Below are 22,024 nucleotides of genomic sequence, written 5' to 3'. Positions count from 1 at the left end.
TTAATAAAAACAATATTTACTACAATATACAAATAGGTCATTACATTAGGAGACTTAATCACAAATAAGACAACATAAATGAAGTATTTCTATGCATTTATTACGCAGTTTCTACAAATTCATCAGTACGCATAATATTATAATGTGATTTTACAAGATGTGTTTTATTAGGATTCTGTTAGCATTTGTTTTATGAGTTTCAAAGCTGGAAACCTATTATTTTTTTTTTTTTTATTTATTTTTTTTTAATTTCATTAGAGCTAGTATTTAATTAGATCCATTTGACGATTTTGTAGAACAGTTCCCGCCCAAAATGTACATTGATTTGTTTGCGTCCCGTTCACTACCATAAATTTTTCCAGCTTTTTTAGCCATTGATCCCAAAAGATCTTGTGACATTTTGTGGGCAGATCTTAATGACAACGCCCACTCCTTTAAACCGATTTCGTCCTATAAAAATGTGGATTTATAATTATATTTTCGATTAGATTTCTTAAGCTAAATAACTTACCGAATTCGTCAATATAATTCTGCCATCTCGGCTGCCATCATTGACACGAATTTGAATACATTGTTCATTTTTGTAGTGAACGAAATCAGATGAAACATCTTCCACTTGGTCCAAAAAAATAAGTTCTGGTTTGTTATTACCACTCTCGGAATACAGTTCCAAGCTTAAGTAAATAAGATGTAAAGAAATTTAAATATTATATCTAGTTAATATTCAACTCATAAACTATAAAAATACATCAAATTTAAGTATTTTAACGAAAGTAAAGTGTGATCCAATACGTATTCTAATAATTTAAATAGTTTTGCCATATATATTAAATAGCATACCGATTTGGATATAGCTTGGCATATTTAGTTTGCCATAATGATGCAAATGATCCCCCTAATTTTTTAATATAACCATGCAGTATGCAATCCGATTCTTTCTCATCTGCATCGAAGTGTTGTTTTTGTTTAGACTTCTTCTTTTGCTCTATTTTGTCAGTTTCCGTGTTTATTGTTTCGAATACAGTCTCAGATACTTCCTGTTGCCACCTAAAGAAACAAGTTTTATAAGAATATATACATTATTATATCTTATTTGATCAGAGGTAATCGATTAAGACTAAGTACTCGATTGTCAATTGCTTACCTTTCGGAAATAGTTAATGAGAAATGCTTATAGAGATCCTGATCATTGTCATTTAACTTAATACCTTTCGTATCTTCTTCGTCAAAAGACCCAATATCAAAGGCATCGGCTGCATTCACCTCACCTCGAGGTGGAACCAATGGCGGAGTGTATTTTTGGATATAAACTTGATGCCAGTCAATGCCAGAAAAGAAATTATGCATTTTGACTTCATCAGCACTGGAAAAAAAGATAGTGTTTAAATATTTAACCATTGAAATTGAGCTTTCGGTCTTACCCATTGCCCATGCAACCGAGACGCTTTGGTACATCCCTTTGGAGAAGCATATCCAACAAATTCCTTAATTCTGCTGAAAATGAGTCCGGAAGCTCAACATTCTATTAAAATAGCGAAAAAAGGAGATGTGAGTAATTAAAAGTTGCACAAAAACAAAATGCTTACCATTGTTAACGTCATTCTATCGATCTCATGTTTATCTTTTGTTTTGTGTTGTCGAAATGGCGAATGACCCTTTAGCAGTTTGTATAACATGCAGCCAAAGCTAAACCAGTCCGCACATGAGTCGTAGGATGTTCCTTTCGATAATACTTCTGGTGACATATATCCGTGCGTGCCCACTGAAGCATGGGGTTTCTTTTTGGAATAATCGCATGCTAAACCTAAGTCCGATATTCGAATATGACCATTTTCATCCAGCAAAATATTAGCAGGCTTCAAGTCGCGATAAACAATGCAGCGCTTATGCATGTGCTCCAAGCCCAAAATAACCTATCAACAGTAATATTATTAACATTGTATATTTCGCAATTGCAATTTTGCAATTACCTCGGCTGCATAGAATTTCATTTCATCTTCGCTGAATACTCCATGCTGTGATAGGTGGTAATGCAAGTCGCCGCCATTCATTAAATCTAATATAAAACATAACTTATCAGGGGTGTGAAATGCATACGTCATGCACACAATGAAAGGGCAATCAATCTATATTAAGCAAATGATATTGACATTAGTAAGACAACAATGATATATTATATTATATTCGAACTTACTCCTGTACTAACTGCTTGTAGCATATTGCGTTCATTCAAAGCTAACATTTCCCCTTGTTTCATTTTAATACGCTTTTTGTCTAAGCATTTCATTGCGTACATTTTGCCAGTATCAGCTTTTCGGCAGCCGTAGACCTCGCCAAAGCCACCTCGACCAATTATTCTATGTACGCTAAAGTCATTCATTGATAACTGAAAATAATAAGTTATTTCTTTATTATGTTTCAAGTTTTAACTATAGTTTTCATACTTGTATATTTAGCTCCAAGTTTTTCCATTGGCAAAATCTTGTAAATTTGTCACTGTAAACATATCAAATTGTCATTATAAAAAGGTATATTTAGTATTTAGAAAAATGTATAGAAATCTAGTAGACCTAAAAAATTTGTATAATTTGAAATATAAACAATTAGATTGATATTGCAAAATTTTTTGTTTAAAAACAATTTTTTGAATTTTTTTATATATATTCTACTCTTTAGTACTTTTATTATTCCTTACAAAACTTTATAACAATAACTAAACATACCTTTCTAGAAATTTTTTGAATGGTCTACCTTTAAGTTGACCAAAAATTTCCTCCATGTAAGGCTGGAAAGATAAATATTTAAATATAATCTTAAATTCAAAAAATTAAAACAATTTCAATTATCCCACATGGAATTTGAGACGAATAATTCTGTGGTTCTTAAGACCTACTTGGACCTTATTAAAAATCTCCGCTGCCGCCCATATCAGCAACATAATTTTTATATCGAAATATCTGGGGGTTGTGCCCGCATATTCCGATCTGAATTGACTACTACAAATATAATATACAGTATTTTGTTTATCAGTCATTTGGAATAACTTTCTTACAAAGTATTTGCTATTTGTTATCGTGGGAAGTTTTGATTTAAGCTTTCAAGTGTTTCACTTTAATCTGTTTCAGTTATGGGCTAATTTAGTCCAAAAATTCCCTCTGAATTCATTTGAATTTTACGTATTTCACGTATTTTTTTCAATGAATGCTTTAGTCGGAAGTGCCAGACTAGGATATACCCTGAACTCTGCGGCCTTTATATATGCACAACAAACACAACATGTGCACACACACTGAACCACTCTCGTGTATTCAGATCGACTTAGCTCGTCGTCCTAAGCAAGAATATTGCCACTTATTACAGTCTGCCACACATTTTTATGTATGTAATATACAGTTCCATAAAACCATTATACCCCAAAGTACCATTTTCTATGGGTCAAGGGTACAATTAAAAGAATGTTTTACAATGAAAGCTTACTTCAAATAAATTCACAGGAACTTCATTTTTCAATAAATACTTTTGGACATTTGCTACGGCATCTTTGGAGTATTCCTATAAAAAATGGAAGAAAAACTTGTAATTTCGGATTTCATAGCGTCTGAAATACTTACATAAGTATGTGACAGCATTTCTTCCATTATAAAATTATCATATATTTCTCTAGCCAATTTTTTTCGCTCATCGAAACATTCTGTTTTCTCGAAGTTTTTTATCTTAAAAGAAAAGTAGTCGAAAATTGTAATATGTATTGCATATTTTGATCTTAATTATAGTACCTGCTCATAAAACTTCAACTGTTGAATTGGTTCTTCAGAATCATTCTCACAGAAATCCTTAAACAACAAGTAACCTAAGATGTTTGTAATAATAATTGATTATTATCGGGCAGATTATGAACTTAACAGTATAAGTACCTATAATCTGATTGAAAATGTTGTGAAAGTTGAGCTCATTCTCCTTCTCAAGGTATTTGTACATAACGCTTCTAACGCTGTAAATAAGATTTATACAGTTTAAATACAGCGCTATGCAAAAACGAAGAAGTTATAAGTTATATGTGGATGTTTGATAGTCGAACTATACATTCAAGTATATATAGTTCGTGAATATTGTAAGCTAATAATAAGGATGTATATAGTATAACCATTTTCTGTGTCAGATTTCACTTATTCACTCATTTCTTGCCAAACACGTGGCTGTATTCCCTTTCAGTATCACATCATTTATGATTAATGTAATCTATTTACGATATAATGACATTTGTCAAGATCTCTCAATCAACCTTTATACATTTCATCTTTGAACGCATTAATATAATTTGTATAGAGCAGTTACAAGGTATTCCTTACGCGGGCAGACTCGACTAGTGGATACTAGCTATTTCAGGAATGGGAGACAGAGTGTATTCATCAGCAATTGGTATATAACTTAACTATTTTTTATACATTTTTTTTTGTTTTTTATTGCTACAATTTAACTTATATTTTTTTATATAACATATTTATAAATACTATATACTATAAATTATACTAGTATACAAACAAAAAATGTGTAAATTAAACAAAAAAAAAACTAATTAATTACTTCTACACATGATTTTCAAAGATCATTTCGAGAAGAGATCCGCAATCCAGCTTCCAACCGACGAGCTCCTCGTATTGGAATAATAGTTGAGTTTTGGGAAAATAAATGGAAGCGTTTATCGATACAATATACATTTATTTTCTCATGCATTCGAGTTATAAAATCCTGTCGCAACTTTGCGAAAACTAAAAATATCGAAAAGTGGGAAAAATCATATTTAAATATGGAAACTAAAGATATTGTTAAATTAACTACACAAGTGATTCCTTTTCTCTATTATCTCTTATTGGCATTTGTCATAGAAATAACTAGCCTAGTGCTAGTTCTAGTACAGTTCTATAGACCGACTTTCTGCTCATTTCTTAGTTTTATAGTCTGTGGCTTTATTGGCTTCATTTTATATTTTAAACTACATTGACTAATTATATTTTAAATTAAATATCGTCTAACTCTTTTTTTGTCCCTATAGTCACAATTCATGAATACTATATCCCCCACCGCATTTATTTTTCTACTTGAAATAATAAGCAAAGCAAAAAGTCAATCAACTATTTTCAACTGATGTATTAATGTGAATGACATTCAAGCATTCAAGCATTCCACATGGGGCTTACAACTTTTGCAAAAAGCAATCTATTTCGAATATCCTATTAAATTTTGCTTGGCTTTAACTCACTCACATTTTTCAGATTTGCTTGGCTTTACCGCGAGCTTTTCGTACGATTTCTGCATTCATTTAAAGCAGAAGCGTTTCTCATTTCTAAGTCAATCAATCGCTATTGTGAATGTTTATTTATCTAAATATGTGAGCGTATTCATATGTTTCGTAGGATTGATATAGGAAGTAGTTAGTGCGAGTTCGGACTTTAATCATTAACTGTTAAATTATTTATAATAGTCGCTCTGTAGATTACACTTAATGCATATAGGTATTACTGAATAGATAAGCTGGCCACAATGAATATGAATCACTAGTAAAAGTTTCCATTAAAATAGTTCGCTTCAGAAAGGAAGAAAGAAAAAGCAACAAACTGGTCTACTGCTTGGAGGAGTTCTATCCAATTTATATAAAGAGCATTATCAGATGGTAGTAAATTATGTCCTTTCATTATGGCAATTAAGTACTTTCTGCAGTATAGAATATATATATATATATATATTCTATTATATATATATATATAATCTCAAATTAAAACTCAACGATAAATCTGCAAGATCACACTCAGCGCAGTAAATATTCAGCTGTTGTTAAAACATTTCCAACAAATATTTTTTTATTTAGAAATTATAAATTATTATGGAAACAAATAAGTTTAAAAAAATAAAGTTAATACATTCTATAATTATAAGTGTGCCAAAACTATTTTGACTCACTGTATGTAGTTTATGAATGTGCTAAAGATATACATAAAAGGTCGGTAAACCAATAGTATGGAAAACTAGAATTTAAAAAATTCCTTAAAGAATCATAAATAAGTTTTAATCAATTTGTTGTATCCAATGGAAATGAATACAACAAATTGATTAAAACATATCATTTCATGTCACAAGAAGACTGGATTTTAAAGATGATTATCAACTAAAATCCTGATTTGAGTCAAATGTTTAAGACACCTGCTAGGTCAGTAGAGTGCCTACAGGCCAGGTCAAAATTGAATAAGGAGAATAGAAAAAACATTGTCTTGCTGTTTCCATTTGAGTATTTGCATATCTAACTGAGTTTATGGCTTTACGGCTTAATTAAATTAATTAAAATAAAATTTCTAATACATATATGTATGTAAATTGAATAATATCTATATATAGAATGTTTTTTTTTTCGTATATGTATCCACATTTTTTGTTTTGGTCTACTGCTATATATGTCTACTTATACAATTATATTTCGTGGCAAGACTATTGATTGTGTTCTTTAAAAGAATCAAATCTTTTCAGATGTGTATGTACTATTTGAAAACATACAAATGAACACCTTTACACATAAACATATGTAAACAAAATAGCCCTTTTATGTATACTCATGTGTGTGTATCTACATACATACTTAAATCTATATATATATATATATATATATATATATATATATATATATATATATAATTCTCTTTGTGCGTATATGCCGATTGATTGAGTATTAATTTTTATTTTCTAATCTACTAGTGGGTATAATTATATTTCTAATTATGTTTACTCAATTAGAATTTATATATTTACACACATTTACACATTTTGTGACACACACTTATACTCTTATTGACATACATATGTATCCCTATTTGAGTAAATACATTAAAGTGGATACCTGGGATCTGGTAGAATCAACTTTTTACTGGCTCTTGCTGCTGGTGTGCATTTTGATTTTTCCATTGCCATCAAATAGCTGACATCAGCTAAAACAGCCTCTAAATCTGCCATTTCAGTAGTTTTGTACAATATGTGTTGTGTTTACGTTTTTAGCACGTTTGGTTTAATGATAGATGAACTTTATGGCACAAATATGAGTTTTTCACAATTGTAAGCACCAAAGATATATGTATATCAATTAATATTTTATTGTTATTTCGCAAATGATTGTAAGCAAATTAAATTAAATTTAGCTGCCCGAGCTTATTAATATATATCTTGTTTTGAACACGACTTTGCAAATGCCGTTTACTCATGCGTATAAAAAAAAGGTATTTTAGCGTATTAGTTACGTTCTGCGAGTACTTTACAAAAATAATTTTTAGTTTTGATAAATATCTCATATCCGTTACAATCATATATTAATAATGTAAATGAGCTTAGTACTAATATATTTTCCTTAAATTCGAATGATTATTTTATTGAAAACGATAACTTATCTCTAAATTTCAGAAATTAAGTTTTCAATCGCGTGGGATTTTCTTACCGATAAAATTAATTTAGTCAGTATTTTTTTATTAATTTTTTTCATTAGAGGTACTTTAGCTTTCGATCATATGCATTATGACGAAATAATAAGTAATAAATTTAGAAAAATTGTACAGCATAAGCCTTCAAGAATGGATTTTATAATTTTCACATATTATTATATGTATATGTATTTTGATTATTGTATGTATGCTACAGTTGGTGATCAACTGTAAGGTTGAAAAACTTTGATCTCTTTTTTTTAAATTTCATTCGTTTTATAAAGTTAACTTGGGAAAATATTTTACTTTAAGTAATAATTTAATTTATATTAATATTTTGTTGTATTATATTAATGTTTTGTTCTAGTAATAGTTCTGTCACTCATATGTACATGTTAATATAACGAATAAGTACCTAAGGAAAGCCAAGTTGAGCATGCAATCAGGCGTTCAAGAACTAGTTCATCTTTACAAATGAATCAGTCGCCCAATGTTATTATTCTCATGAACAGAGAACTTCGTTGCGGCATAAGTGTAAATAAAAGGTTTTTGTATGGATCGTAATAAAACGAATGCCCCAAACAGGGGCCAAAAAAAAGTATTATTGGGTGCCGAACTCTTTGCACTCGGTACCAAAAGTGGTCGCGATGATTCGAAAGGAAAAATATTACCAATAAAAGGAATACCGGGATCTAGCAGCAGCTCCACAGAAAGGAAGAGAGAAGCTTCATCGAGTCTTGGAAGTCATCCCAGCAAGAGGTTCCGAGTTAGCCTTAAAGATGGAATCCCCGACCTGACAACCACAACGGGAATTCCACACTATGATATATGGGAACAAATAGCTGAGGATTGCGATTTATCAAATGCCATTGAAACCATATACGCAGCAATCGAGCAAAACGATAATGAACTTGTTGTACGAATTATTTGTGGAATCATCAGGCACGCAACATCGAGAGATGCTGCCAGATCTAAAGTGGATAACGTGGCATACTTGACTTTATTTTACTTGGCAAAAGTGCATCCACAATTCTTCAATAACGATGTTATTGCCTATGCACTTTTGTCGTTTTTACGTCGTGAAACTAATGTCAAAATGCGCTATAATATTAACCTTCACGTATTATTTACAAATCTGCTTACTAGAGGGTTTTCCGATATTACCCAATGGCCGGAGGTACTGTTGCGTACATACGTTGACGATGCTGTCAATGAACGATTTTGGGCCGACAATGATTACTGCGCGCCGTTGGTTAAAAATATTTGCGCCGCTTTCAAAACACGGACTCCACACTTGAGTCTTCTGCGCTGGGATGTTAACACGACAGTAACAACTGGGCAAACGCATCGAGACAATTTCACTGTAGATGATGATTCGGGTGACAACTCGACCCAGAGCTTGGATGCCAGCCCATATCTCGAATCAGATCAAGCAGCTGATGCTATTTGTTCAGTAAAGTCCAGATTTGCAGACAGTATTGTGCAGAAGTTAGTAAGCGACGCTATACGGGATCAACTAAATAAGCGCCAGCAACAGGATAATTACACTAGAAATTTTCTTAAATTTCTTTGCACCAGTTCGGGTATCGGAGAAGTTCGCTGTCTCAGCATTTCTCGCCTGGAATTATGGATACATAATGGAAAACTTGTCAAGTTCGCCCAGCAATTATTATCATATATTTGTTTCAACATCAAAGGCAAAAACACACAAGACAATGAAGTTCTTCAAGTATTAGTTAAAATGCGTCTAAAAACCAAACCACTTATCAATCATTATATGTCATGTCTCAAGGAAATGATACACTTGCAGCCAGACATCTTGAGTACAATCATGAAGCTTGTCGTGCAAAATGAACTCTCAAATACAAGAAATCCAAATAATATGGGAATGCTTGGTAAGTAAATACTTAAATTTTGGACAAATTTGTTCTTATAGAAAAAAATAATCGAATATTTAATATTTTTAATTATGTATTAAATGAAGTTTAGCAGAAAATTAATTGTAAAAGACAAACCCAACTTTGGCACGTGTGGTTCTTCTTATATAAACAATTTTATATTTTTCTAAACTAATAAATTGATAAAATTCAAAATTCTTTTACAGCAACAATGTTTCAAACGTCTCCAGATCAATCAGCAGTTAATCTGGCAGAGATATATCAGGAATTTTTACTGCAACGTGATGATTGCTTAAGGACATTGCGCGTTTTTCTAAGGGAACTTGTACGGATGCTACGCTTCGATGTGAATCTTGTAAAGTTTTGTAAAACCTTTTTAAGTGAAAGAGAAGAGCTGACCCAACAAATCGAACAATTTGACTTCAAGGAGCGGATATTTCACTCTGTTGTAGACATTGTATGCCTTTGTATGTTTCTTTCGGCAACACCACAAGCACGTGAAGGAAGCTTATCGCTAAAAACCAATCGCGACGTAAAAAATAATCAAGCCCTAATACGTCTATATAATCAAATGTCACAAATACAATTGGATTCAGTTTCTTGGATGTACGAAACTGTTCCAAATCTTTATAAAATACAAAGCGTGGAATATCATCAGGCTTTGCACAAGGTGCTGTTGCTAGACAATCCAGAACAGTACTCACGCTGTGACCAGTGGCCATCGGAGCCGGAGAGGGGTGCCATATTAAGAATAATATCGGAAACTCCAATTCACGAAGAAACTTTACTTCGAATTATATTGATAGGCATCACAAAGGATATTCCGTTCTCCATAGCAAACACATTTGACATATTACTGTTGGTGATAAAACGTGTCTCTGGGATGAAGGCCACAGATTTTCCAGCAGTTCAAGCGAATAAATTTGACATAATCGACTTTCTGTTTAGCATGTCGGAATATCATCATCCAGAAAACATTCAGCTACCAGAGGATTACGAGCCACCAAAGCTAGCAATCATTGCGTTTTATTGGAAAGCCTGGCTAATATTATTGATGATTTCTGCCCACAATCCTTCGACTTTTGGGGCATTTTGCTGGGATCACTACCCGACGATGAAACTGTTAATAGAAATATGTATAACAAATCAATTTAACAGTTGCGTTTCACACAAGGATGAATTACAGGTAAACAACTATAAAATAATTAACAAATTTCTATTTACTAAATATTTGTGTCATTTGCTTTCAGATAATAACTGTTGAAAGGGATCATATTCTTCAATTCGAAACATATTTGGCAGCGCAAACTTCTCCACATGCTGTGATCACCGAGGAAAACGCCATTTTGATTACACAGCTAATGTTAATGGATCCAATGGGAACCCCCAGAAAAGTACCAAATTTAGTTTTAGAGCAACTTAAGTTTCTTAATCAAACATACAAATTAGGTCATTTATTTTGTCGCTGTCGCAAGCCAGATCTGCTTCTAGATATCATACAAAGGCAAGGCACAACACAATCAATGCCTTGGCTGTCAGATTTAGTTCAGAACAGCGAAGGTGACTTTAGCCATCTTCCTGTACAATGTTTATGCGAATTTCTACTATTTAATGCACACAGCATTAACGAAGAAAACAGTCGCGATGCGGAGCTTGTTAGTTTTATCAGAAATCTAATAATGGACTCCAGCTACAACAATCATGTTGTGTGCGAAGTGTTAGATTATATATTCCGGCGTTTATCGTCAACAGTAAAGCAATCCAGAGTTGCAGCTTTATCTGGCTTGAAAATCATATTCAAAAACTCTGGCAAATATGAAAACGAATGGCTTTTAAAATCAATTCAACAAATTCCACATTTCTTGGAGGCCAAAATGTATATAATTCCCCAGCTGCGCGCTGCATGTCAAGTTGAAAATTGTCCAGAGCTCATTATGGCGTATATACAATTTATAACGAAACATACGCTTAATGATCCTGTTAACGAAATGCTAGATCACGTTATAGACATGGCACAATTGATTGTGGAACGTAATACAATGTTTCAACATATTATAATTTCCCAAGAAGACTACAATCTTAACCCAGATGAGAACCGAATTCAGACATTGAAATGCTTATTTGTAATGTTCAACAATTACATTATCAAATTGAGAGAATTTCATGAGCCTTATGAATGGACAGAATATCCGGATTTACTGATGGTTCAATTTGAGGATGGTGTGCAGCTACCGCTACATATAAATATAATTCATGCATTTATTATTCTGCTAACATATTCGAACAGCAATATGTCCGAATCTATACCAATTCTTGATTACTGGTTTCCTCCAGGTCGACCTGCGCCAGTAGCTTTCTTGCCTACTATGCCTCAAGAACAAATTCAACTGTTACCGGATTGGCTGAAGCTCAAGATGATTCGTTCGTCTGTAGATCGGCTAATTGAAGCAGCTTTGAATGATCTGACGCCCGATCAAATAGTGCTATTCGTTCAAAATTTCGGTACTCCGGTAAATTCAATGTCCAAACTACTGGCAATGCTTGATACTGCGGTATTGGAACAGTTTGACTTAGTTAAAAATGCAATACTGAACAAAGCATATTTGGCGCAGCTAATTGAAATCCAACAAGCCCGCGGAGCTAAAAATGGTCACTATACTGTGCAAGCCCTAGACTTGCATTCACATTCTCAAACTGTTCCCGATCTTCCTAAAATAAACGCGCACACTCAGGAAGTCTTCCATATTACTAAATTCGATCCCGATTCTGTTCATAACGTCAGCACCACTCATTCTGAAAAGGAAATCGTACAAATTCTGCTTAAGAGTCCAAATCAGAATATGATTACGACTAACGACTATCGTAATTTAATTCATAATTTGCTAGACCTTGTCGTTTGTCCAGGGACAAAAAATGCTGATTTCCTGGCGTCAATATGCGAGGTTGTCAATCCGTCATTGCTCGATTATACGCGTGCAGACAAAATCAATATCAACACAAGCCGTGGTGCCTCCACTCTGCTGCGAGCATATTTCAGCTGTAAGCTCTCCAATGAGAATTATCTTGTTATTGAAAAGAAACTAAAACAAAATGCTCGAATTTCAAATCAGTTAGGCTCGTCTTCGAAGCAGGTTTTCAAAACAGAATTATTCTTAGACAGTCTCTTATTCATGCTGAAAAGTTCCTATCAATTATACTTTGTAAAACTCAAATCGAAAAATTCGCTACTTGCAACGAAAAAAATAGTCAGAGAAATGATTCAAGATTTTGAAAATCTTAGTAATGATAAAACGATTTGCAACAAAGTCAATTATAATATTTTCAACAATGGATTATTCATAGACTGGCTTGCAGAGGCTGATCCTGAAATAATATTTACAAAGCTGCTAAAGGAAAGTTTTCTGTTTTCGAAATCCTGTAGCGAGTTTAGATTTTTCCTTTTGTCACTTATTAATCATCAAACCAATTGGAGTACAATCGAGCGAATTGCGAAGTGCTTATTCAAGGATTATAAACTTGACTACGATTTCAGTACCGTACTAAACTATTTTGAAGCTCTGACCACAAATCCAAATTTGTGGAAGGGCAGAGATAAGTATATGTCGAAAAATGTGCTACCAAATTCATTCTTTAAGTTAGAGCCTGCGGAGCTAGAACCCTTTGTACACTTTGTTCTATATGAAGGAATCTCAGAGGTGATGAACGATACGAATGGCAACTATGACTTTAAATTATGCTCACGAATGAATCTTTTGTTTAAGCTGACGGAAAAAAACAAAAGTTTAATGGTGAAAGTCATAGAGTGCGTGGAGAAAAGCCAAATCACGGACTTATTGAAAAACAAAATTTTGCAACAACTTTACATTATGTACCCACGCATCAAATTTGTTAAGAAGTGTAGCGGCGATGTACAAACAAACAAACTGCAAAGCCTAAAGGGCTGTCAAGCCGATAAAATAGCAAATAATTTGATAACGTGCTTAGGAAGTTTAGTGGCAAAGAAAGATTTTGAAACGTTGTCAACTGATACTGAATTGCTGCTGCGAAAGTTAGCTGCCTCGCATCCTTTACTGTTTCTCCGTCATTTGGGCGTATTATCTTCAGTTATGCAAGGCAGGGGTCAGAATAGCATGAAAGCCTTACGTGAGGAACATCACTTTCATCGCTTCGTACAGATATTAAGAACTCTGGAGCTACTGCAGCCAACCATTTTTGAAGATGCCTATAAAAATGAGATTCAAAGAACTCTCTCGTGCTATTTTATATTTTTCAAACATCACAGCTCAGTGAAGGAGGCCTGCCAAATGCTGGTCAAATTTGTGCAAATATTGCAATCATACATCAATGCTAATCCCTCAAGTGCATTGCTATTCATTGAGCAATATGTCGGAATTCTGACCGAATTGGCAGTCAAGTATACGTCTATCGGCAAGCTGCAAGCACTTGTGCAAGCTGTAGCTCTACTTCAGCATAAAACAAATACATCTTTAGAATTGGATGACGAAGAAGTGAAAGTAGAATATGAACTAGACGGACATTCTGAAACAAAACCAACCACTAAATGTTTTGTCAATGAAATTGATTCCTTTGACAGTACCACTAACGCTCAAGATGTCTGCAGAAGTTCATTTTCAGTTCTGACTCTGGGCTCTTACTGCAAGTCGAATTTTACCGATGTTTCCCCACATATTTTGGATTTAATCAAAATCATTAAGCAGTCTAATATTGAAGATGTGATACTAGGGCCGTTGCAGGAAATGGAATGTTTGACATCAAAGCGATTTGTTTTTATAAACGAGTTGTTTGAGCGTCTGCTGGAATTAATATTTTCGCCAAGTGCTCAGATACGATCCATAGCCTTCATTATATTAATAAGACATTTAAAGCACAACCCTGGGAACTCTGATATCAATCAGTGTACTTTGAACGCCTACATTCAGTGTTTGCGAGACGAGAATTCGTCCGTAACAGCGACAGCGATTGACAACCTACTTGAAATATGCATTTTATTGCAAGAGCACGCGGTTGAAATCTTGTGTATCGCATTTTCGCTTGGAATCAAATCTTGCCTTAACACAAATAATCAAATTCGGAAAGTCATGCAAACATTAGTAATTCAGCATGGATATTAATATTTTTTGTTTCTCTCAATTACTTTTTTGTGAAAATATACGAATGGATCCTTCATACATTTGTACGGAAATAATGATACAGAATACGGAAATGTAATAAAAAAAAACTGTATAAACTTTAAGTATTAGAATATACGTTTAAAAATATATGAAAAAATGTTTAATATAATCAACGCGATTGCGTAATTTACTTTCTGATACCGAAATATTAGGAAAATTTGTTGTAGAAAATTATGGGTCTAGATAAGAGGGCAAAAGACAGCACGCCTGACACTTTTCTCTAAAACTGTGGTTGTGAAATCGATTTCGCTAGTCTCGGAGAAGACCCTCTCCAGTTATTAGACTTGTACTGCGAGGACGCGCGACTGGTAATCTGGAAAACATCACTACAATCTTAGGGTTATCCTTAAGTCCATTAAGTCGAAGATAACCAGCTACGTGTATTAGTACTATTGAGCGAGTCATCACTGAAGACCTCTCTGAACGATGACCGACAAAGACTGTGAACTAGTTTAAGTATCGAACCTCCTAAGCTCGAAACGCTCAGAAAACCTATTACCCTCTACTTTCGGATGTTACCAACAACCCTCCATTAATTACCACAAACTAGCGGAATAAATGCATTAAACTAAACAAAATAAAGTGAGTTCAATATCGAAGTTAAATTTGAAAGAACAGTTATAAATAAAACTAGTGGAACATGGCAGTACGATCTGTCGGAAAGAAGTCAACTCCCCGCTTCGGGCACAAGATAGTGTCTCACTGTTAATTTTTAGTTCAAGGAAATACGCTAATTACTGGTAAGTTGCAACGGCGTTCTTTTTATAACAGGACATATTAGTAAAGTATATTATTTTTAGTGCTATATTTTCTTGTCTGTCCGTCCGTATACATAATTATATTTGAGGGTAAACCCATATTATGTCGGAAATGACTTGTTGAAAGGCGCTCTTATTTTGCGACGCAGCAAGTGAGTTGGGTCGCGAAACACATATAAGTGTGATCGTGTACCGATAAACGATAGCTCACTGACAAAAGCAAGTGTTTTGCTAATATGAATTTATGGTTGGGGGAAGATCTCTTATTTATTGCAATCTTTAAAATACGATTATATTTAATTTGGGTTAAAACAACTCGAAAAACAGAAGCCGTATAGCAGCTATAGGGTAATCATATGCGTAATCAGCTTTGGCAGATGTATTGTTTGATTTATGTTAAGTAAATTTCATTGAGTTTTGTTGACCTGTGTTAAACGTAGGTCGTTACGAAGTCAAGGTTGTTTACCAAAAAAAAAATACAATTCTTAAATATATTCAAATGAATATGCGCATGCAAATTTGAAACAGAGGCTTTTATGCATTTCAGTATTTGTCTGTTGTGTAAAACTTATATAAAACAAAATATCAAACCAAAACAAACCATTTTGTTTGCTAAAATTAAAAAATATGTGTACTCACAAATTAAAGTTTTTTTTTATAATTATTCAAAAATGATATATTATAATATTAATATATATAATAAATCGAGATTTTTATTAAAGTCGAAATATATATTTTAAAACAGTCAATTCATTTAAAAGCCATTCAATAAATTTTTCAAATAATCGCATTTCAAATCATGAGTCACCCTAATGTCCAAACATTCATATGTAACTTGATCATTGCATTCTTCTGTGTCTTAGGAGCTGCCACCTGTGTACATTACCTTTAGTAAGCAAATAATCAGTTTTTTTTGGACTCTTCTAAATTTTAATGGTGTTTTCTGTGTAATATTAGATAAATATATGTAATAAATATAAAAAAGAAATTAAATTGAATTAAAAGAAGAAAGACAGGTAACTTTCATTCATGGTCACTTACAAAAGTTGAATTACTTTTGGTCAATTATTGACTCAAAGGCAGATTTTTGTGCTTAAAATCTAACTATTCAGTCCAAGCATTTGTCTTATGTGCATAACTTTTAATTATTTACCTGCACTCATACATACCAACATAAATACCTTGCTTACTTACCACCAATCGCTCCATGCACACAGCTACATACATCGATTCACCAATGCACACACATACACATGCATGAGTTTGTTATTCTCTGTAATGTATGCGAGCACATAGTATATATGCATTCACTTATGTATTTGCCAGTTAAGTAACAGTGTGTTGCAAATGTACTTTCTAGCTTAGAGCAAGCTTAAATTAATTTATATTAATTATAATTAAATTAAATCTGAAATATGAAAGTGAAATCGTTGTCGTTTCTATAATTGATTCCGCGCTAATTTTTAAAAAGTGCCAGCAATATTATACCCTGTATTTGAATTTTGTGTGAAGTTTGTTTTGCCAATGTGCTCGAGTGGGGAGTGCCGGACGAATAGGTACCCTGTACTAAAGTGCTGTTGTTCTGAATGAGCTTCTTGTTTACATACAAATATTTAAGGCATTAATGTAACGTCCACATCTGTGCATGCAGCAAAGACCATAACATTACTAGTTATCAAACATTTATTTATAAACTTTTTATGGGAATCAAGGAGAGCATACAAAATCGGAAATGTTTATATACTAGATAGGAATTACTAGAAACTAGCTTTATATTTTATGATCTACAAAATATCGATTTTTATCGACAACAAGGTAATGGAGAGATACTGAAATAAAAATCTTACCTACGTTTATTTTATATTTCAAGTCATTGCTGTCAAACAAATTTAAAGAGACTTATAAAGAGGCGTGCCAGAGGTTCGCCTTAATATTTGTGTGACGGCAGCTTTGCAATTGTGGAATAAGTTTTTAAGACTTGCCATGCCTTAACTGCCACCCGCATTGTTTGTCTAACAAGCAGGTTTTGTGAAGGTTGCCATTTTTTTCTAACCTAGGGATAGACAAATAATTCTTTGTTATTAAAACCAAATTTGCTGTTTAAAAGATAGTTAAAAATTGACAAGGAAGCAGCTTTGCTAACGATACTTCTACTTCCAAATATTAGGAGGTATTTTTTAATAACATAATAACATGAAGAGCTTACCCAACTTCTTTCCTATTGCTCTATCCTATTATCATTTTACCATACAAATATTTTATGAGGGTCCATATTATATAGTATAGTATCATTAATGCCAACCTAAATAATAACAGGAAAAAACTATATTATCAAATTGCAGTGGACCCAGAAGGCCCTAGGCAGGAGGCAAACAGGAAAGAAACAGTCTCTGATCAGGACTCGCGGTTCTACTTTATGGAAATGGCAATGCATGGATGCAGTAATAGAGAATTTACAATAGATTATAAAAGCAAAGTTCGCTGACGATTGACAGACGGTTTAACGCATTTGCTTTCGGACAAGATGAGATACGCTTAGGCCTTTTTGCAAGAAGTTACTGCTTCTTCTTCTGGTGCCACTTTGCAAAGTAAAGAAATTTAATTACTATACATCTCCAGTTTATAAACTAAGACATCTTATTTCAGTGTCAATACACGAAGTACTGGCGGCTGCAATTATTGGACTATATACATATGTGTTATGTTAAAATTGACAATTTTAATAAAATATGAAGGCTTCTATGTAATACTAAAACTTTGTTTGTCACTCGAAACGATCAGTTAGTTTTTCCAACATCTACAAATAGTCTCAATTGAAGTCGCGGACTTGAAACTTTCCGCTTAAGCGATAATTGCCTTCACTGGCTTGTAGAATGTTCTTATATCCTTTAAAAATCTTTAAATCCTTTAAAAATGTATAATCATACATTGTCTGAGCTTAGGTTTACACTTAATTTGCGAAATGCCACATATTACATTTACTAATTTAACCTGGTATATGGTTTCTCATAAAGTATAAGTAAATCAAATTTTAATTATATCAATAGATATTAGCCCAACTTCTAACATGTTTGGGTCTTCTTACAACTTAACTTAAAATTCGTAGTAAGGATTTATTGTTTTTGTTTTGATATCCTTTGACATTGTTTCAGATACCAGAGATAACCAATGAGCTGTTCCCTAGCGGAATAAATGCATCAAAATGTCGTATCTCTTACTACTTATTTTACTTGCGAACTATGGTAAGTATTTAAGTACGATATATGAAAACAGACTTCATTGATAATAAAATTAATTCCTTTTTAGCTTCCTCTTCTGATGTTCCGAAACTAACGCAAACTGTTTATGGCTTCTTGGATTTTACTACAACAATCGGCAATACTGTCATGGTCTTCTCGCCACAAAGTTCTCCTCTATTTGGTAAGCGTTCTAGAGAGTCCTCAAATATAACTTAAGCTTGACTATAGTATAGGTAGAAATGTCGGTCAAGCTGTTTTAAAATTCGATTGCCTATAGCTCGATAGTGGTTCTAAGTTAGCTTAATTGCAAGATGGCTTCAAATATTTATAATTTCATTTCATTTCAGAATTAACACCTCAAAAAGCACCGAAGCCTGTGGAAATTATCGACACCAAGCCGCACGTTCCTGAAACTAAGGACGGTAAAAATGGCATAAAGCCAACACCACTATCGGGCTCAAGTGTAAATGAGCAATCGACAGCGAACTCTTCAATTGTTATAAACAGTCGCATTAGCTTGATGAATACGCCAATCAATTCCGTTGATTTCTCTGAATATGCTTTGCTTTCTCGGCAACCAGAGGAGTTCGCCGAAGAAACATATCGCTTGGTCAATTTGAATACGCGTGCCGATCATTCCAAGCGAAATAACAACTATGGCAATTCTGCAGGCTTGCTGCAAAGGAAAAAGGATAGCATAAGCAGAAACGCGAATTCCCCATCGAAAGAAACTGCAATTATAACTGCAAAAACTTTGGGCAAACCTACTCAAATACATCAGACAACGAGTACTGAGAGAAGAAGCAAGCCTCGACACTCTTCGCCAACTTCAGCGCGAGTATTGAAAACTATAACGCCATCTCTGCCAAACTACAAGACGTCCATCGAGTCTAACCACGTGTCTACGAAGAGTACTCGGAAAAATAGTCGTGTTTCTGGCGAAAAAAGAAAATTGTCGAGGAACAAGGGCAAGAGGTAATATCCCTATATCATTTTTGGAACTAAAGGCTATATATATGTATATATGTTTAAATGCATTTTTTCTAATAATTATTTTTGTTTTCTTTTTAGAAGGAATAAGTCGACGCAGTCGTCTGTGATTCAAGTAACGCCTTCGCAGGTGGAGACAAGTTCTCGTCGCTCATACAGAACCAAAACGAATCTAATTTCTGACGATAACATAACAAATTTCAATCCAAATACTTTGAAGTTGAATAGGCGTCCAGGTCGTTGGCAATATAAATCGTCACCAAAGCCCAAAGTGAATATTAGGAAAAGCTCTATGAATAATGCGAGAAGTGAACCACAAACTGAGCCTCTCAAAGACATTGACCCAATATTGGAAGCAGGTGAAAACAATCAGCAAATTCAGAAGACAATTGACCTCAACAGGGACTTGGATGCTGTAGGCTCACAAAACACTATTGTGGCCGATAATGATGTGATAAAGCCCAACAATTTCGTGCAAACTTTAAATGTCGAAATCTCAACGCCGAGCAAATTTGAGGATACTTACTATGAAATCGCAACTATCAAAAGTCCATACGTTTTTCAGGTAAGTATACGCTTTCTGTCAATATATTTGTAGATATGCATGTATTCGGCAGTTAGGCGTGCGAAATTTTCTAGCTATCGGGATAATTTTTTATATAGCGAACTTATTGGAAATGAATCGAAATTTAAAATTTTGTGTCTTCCTATATATCAAGCTTGCTTAAAAATCGATGTTTTTTCATTTCCCTGAAATGGCTTTCAAGCGATATCGAATTCGCATTTTGATAGTTTTGATATAGCTGAATTATATATTTATTCAAATATTATGAAAATTGTTCTATTTGCTTTTTTTACCTTTCAGGCTGGAGTTGTGAAAAAAACGCGATTTGTGACCGTAACTTCTACTTTGGAGAAAACTATTAAAACTGATCAAATTGAAGAGTACTCGGAGCACGATGGACCGTTAACTGAAAATATTTTGGAGTCGACAGTTCAGATGGTAAAGCCATCGTTGGATGGAGTTGTTACCACCTTGAAGCCTATTCATTATACAGATAGCCTTGAAACGCCGGAGCTTGAGACAATAACGGAATCATTTTCATTTACCCAAACCAAACTAAAAACGCAAATTTTGCCAATCATTAATGATAAACTAAACGAAACATCGCATATGACTTTAGTGCAAACTTATGATTATACAAGCTTTGTGACTGTAACTCAGACGATTTCGCCGTTCCGCGATAATTTTGTTCCTGCCAAGAACTTTAAAGACTTTGAGGGTATTTTGGATGAGGCAGGCTCTGAAATTAACTTAGACCTGGAATTTGGCGATGAAAACAACGCTGGACAGTTTGAGGTTAAGCCGAATGCAAATAAAAACGATTTTAATGGCATCTCAAATGTTACAAATGCGATAAATCCCATTGACTCTGAACTGCTAAGTAAACCAGAAATCAAACCCGAAATTCTTGGCCAAGGTAATAGTGTTATAACTACCACACGTCCAATCATCAAGGTTGATACAGTTTGGGAGTCATATGTTATACCACTCGTACGGGGTACCGAAAGCATACTAAGAACCTTGTCGAAATCTGTTGGCGAAATTAAGAAAACTGAATTTGTTACAGAGGTGTCCACAATTTCGTTGCCAGTGCCTCCAATGTCACAATATCCATATTCCATAAATCCATTCTATAATCCCTTGTTGGGAATTCCTCAGCCTCAATTAATTACATCGACTTCGATTTATGAAACTCTCATTACAGCCACCAGTAGTAAAATTCTTAAGCTAACATTTGGTGCAAGAACTGCCTATACTACATTATTTTCAACTTCTGTTGTTCCAACGGCAGTCTCAAAATTGGTAACAGCCACAGTTCCGATTCAAAACTCTGGATCATTCCAAAACTACTATCCTCCCCCATATCCCCCATTCGCCTATGTTGGTTAAAGTGCTCGAATTTATTTTTCCAAATCAAAACACAAATCAAATAATACTCTTAAAAATTAAGTATTTACAAGGTTTGGCTTCTCATTATAAGGATATTCAGACTAAGTGAGGTTAGACGAATTTCATTATCCCAATGTGCAGTAATCGGATTACCGAGCTAGAAACCTAAACTACTATAAAGCGTGTAACGCAAAATCTTTATATATTTTTCTCCATGTGGACACATTACTCAAATACAAGTTCATAAGAAATACATAGAATAATGTATTATTCACGCATATGTATGAGGCTCAGCCATAAAAACTCTTGACAATTTCGCCAAATTTGTTATACACAAGTATTCGGAAACCCATGCCTCCGATAACATAAAGAATCCATAAAAACATATTTTTCACTTGAAATTTCAGTAAAATATCTACACCAGTTAAAGATTTATAAGATAGATATCATATATAAAAATAATTAAAAATCAATATTAATTTTCAAAGAAAACAATTGATACATAAAAAAATGAGATATAAAATAAAAACAAATCG

The 22,024-nt window shown here is 33.6% G+C and overlaps 3 protein-coding genes across 6 annotated transcripts; 2 read left to right on the top strand and 1 right to left on the bottom strand.

Moving 5' to 3' along the window:
* Positions 1 to 127: 127 nt before the first annotated feature.
* LOC111600089 (G protein-coupled receptor kinase 1) lies at positions 128 to 7,241 on the bottom strand. Its single transcript, XM_023316029.2, has 15 exons — positions 6,887 to 7,241; positions 3,915 to 3,991; positions 3,777 to 3,850; positions 3,612 to 3,713; positions 3,478 to 3,552; positions 2,724 to 2,785; positions 2,445 to 2,496; positions 2,195 to 2,386; positions 1,971 to 2,126; positions 1,587 to 1,913; positions 1,422 to 1,522; positions 1,145 to 1,363; positions 841 to 1,047; positions 512 to 674; positions 128 to 450 (listed from the first exon to the last, which is right to left on the bottom strand). Exons 1-15 carry the CDS (start codon positions 6,997 to 6,999, stop codon positions 268 to 270), a joined length of 2,103 nt encoding a protein of 700 aa, XP_023171797.1. The 5' UTR covers positions 7,000 to 7,241; the 3' UTR covers positions 128 to 267.
* Positions 7,242 to 7,945: 704 nt separating this feature from the next.
* LOC111600152 (integrator complex subunit 1) lies at positions 7,946 to 18,054 on the top strand. 2 transcript variants are annotated; one of them, XM_030225327.1, is made up of 5 exons: positions 7,946 to 9,352; positions 9,562 to 10,541; positions 10,606 to 10,749; positions 17,648 to 17,893; positions 17,952 to 18,054. In XM_030225327.1, exons 1-4 carry the CDS (start codon positions 8,011 to 8,013, stop codon positions 17,765 to 17,767), a joined length of 2,586 nt encoding a protein of 861 aa, XP_030081187.1. In that variant the 5' UTR covers positions 7,946 to 8,010; the 3' UTR covers positions 17,768 to 17,893; positions 17,952 to 18,054. The 2 variants fall into 2 exon arrangements, with proteins under 2 accessions (XP_030081187.1, XP_023171910.2); XM_023316142.2 differs by lacking the exons at positions 17,648 to 17,893; positions 17,952 to 18,054 and having other exon boundaries at positions 10,606 to 14,572.
* LOC111600153 lies at positions 15,270 to 21,906 on the top strand. 3 transcript variants are annotated; one of them, XM_023316144.2, is made up of 6 exons: positions 15,270 to 15,287; positions 18,458 to 18,547; positions 18,612 to 18,725; positions 18,892 to 19,519; positions 19,616 to 20,099; positions 20,400 to 21,906. In XM_023316144.2, the coding sequence occupies exons 2-6, from the start codon at positions 18,508 to 18,510 to the stop codon at positions 21,486 to 21,488; spliced, it is 2,355 nt and encodes a 784-aa protein (XP_023171912.2). In that variant the 5' UTR covers positions 15,270 to 15,287; positions 18,458 to 18,507; the 3' UTR covers positions 21,489 to 21,906. The 3 variants fall into 3 exon arrangements, with proteins under 3 accessions (XP_023171912.2, XP_023171911.2, XP_023171913.2); XM_023316143.2 differs by lacking the exon at positions 15,270 to 15,287 and adding an exon at positions 16,160 to 16,196; XM_023316145.2 differs by lacking the exon at positions 15,270 to 15,287 and adding an exon at positions 16,289 to 16,321.
* The last annotated feature ends 118 nt before the right edge of the window (positions 21,907 to 22,024 follow it).

This window comes from Drosophila hydei, unplaced genomic scaffold, assembly GCF_003285905.1.
Source record: "Drosophila hydei strain 15085-1641.00,03,60 unplaced genomic scaffold, DhydRS2 tig00008130-arrow-arrow-pilon, whole genome shotgun sequence".
In the NCBI taxonomy this organism is placed as follows: Eukaryota; Metazoa; Arthropoda; class Insecta; order Diptera; family Drosophilidae; genus Drosophila; species Drosophila hydei.
Note: the sequence above shows the minus strand (reverse complement) of the source record. Positions and strands in the feature narration are given on the sequence as shown.

Coding starts and splice junctions, on each gene's coding strand:
- LOC111600089 (XM_023316029.2), bottom strand. CDS start 6,999: ATGGCAGATTTAGAGGCTGTTTTAGCTGATGTCAGCTATTTGATGGCA. Junction 3,714..3,776: donor AGTTGAAGTTTTATGAGCAG/GTACTATAATTA, acceptor TTTTCTTTTAAG/ATAAAAAACTTCGAGAAAAC. Junction 2,127..2,194: donor TACAAGCAGTTAGTACAGGA/GTAAGTTCGAAT, acceptor TGCTTAATATAG/ATTGATTGCCCTTTCATTGT.
- LOC111600152 (XM_023316142.2), top strand. CDS start 8,011: ATGGATCGTAATAAAACGAATGCCCCAAACAGGGGCCAAAAAAAAGTA. Junction 9,353..9,561: donor AAATAATATGGGAATGCTTG/GTAAGTAAATAC, acceptor ATTCTTTTACAG/CAACAATGTTTCAAACGTCT. Junction 10,542..10,605: donor CACACAAGGATGAATTACAG/GTAAACAACTAT, acceptor ATTTGCTTTCAG/ATAATAACTGTTGAAAGGGA.
- LOC111600153 (XM_023316144.2), top strand. CDS start 18,508: ATGTCGTATCTCTTACTACTTATTTTACTTGCGAACTATG. Junction 18,548..18,611: donor TATTTTACTTGCGAACTATG/GTAAGTATTTAA, acceptor ATTCCTTTTTAG/CTTCCTCTTCTGATGTTCCG. Junction 19,520..19,615: donor TCGAGGAACAAGGGCAAGAG/GTAATATCCCTA, acceptor TTTTCTTTTTAG/AAGGAATAAGTCGACGCAGT.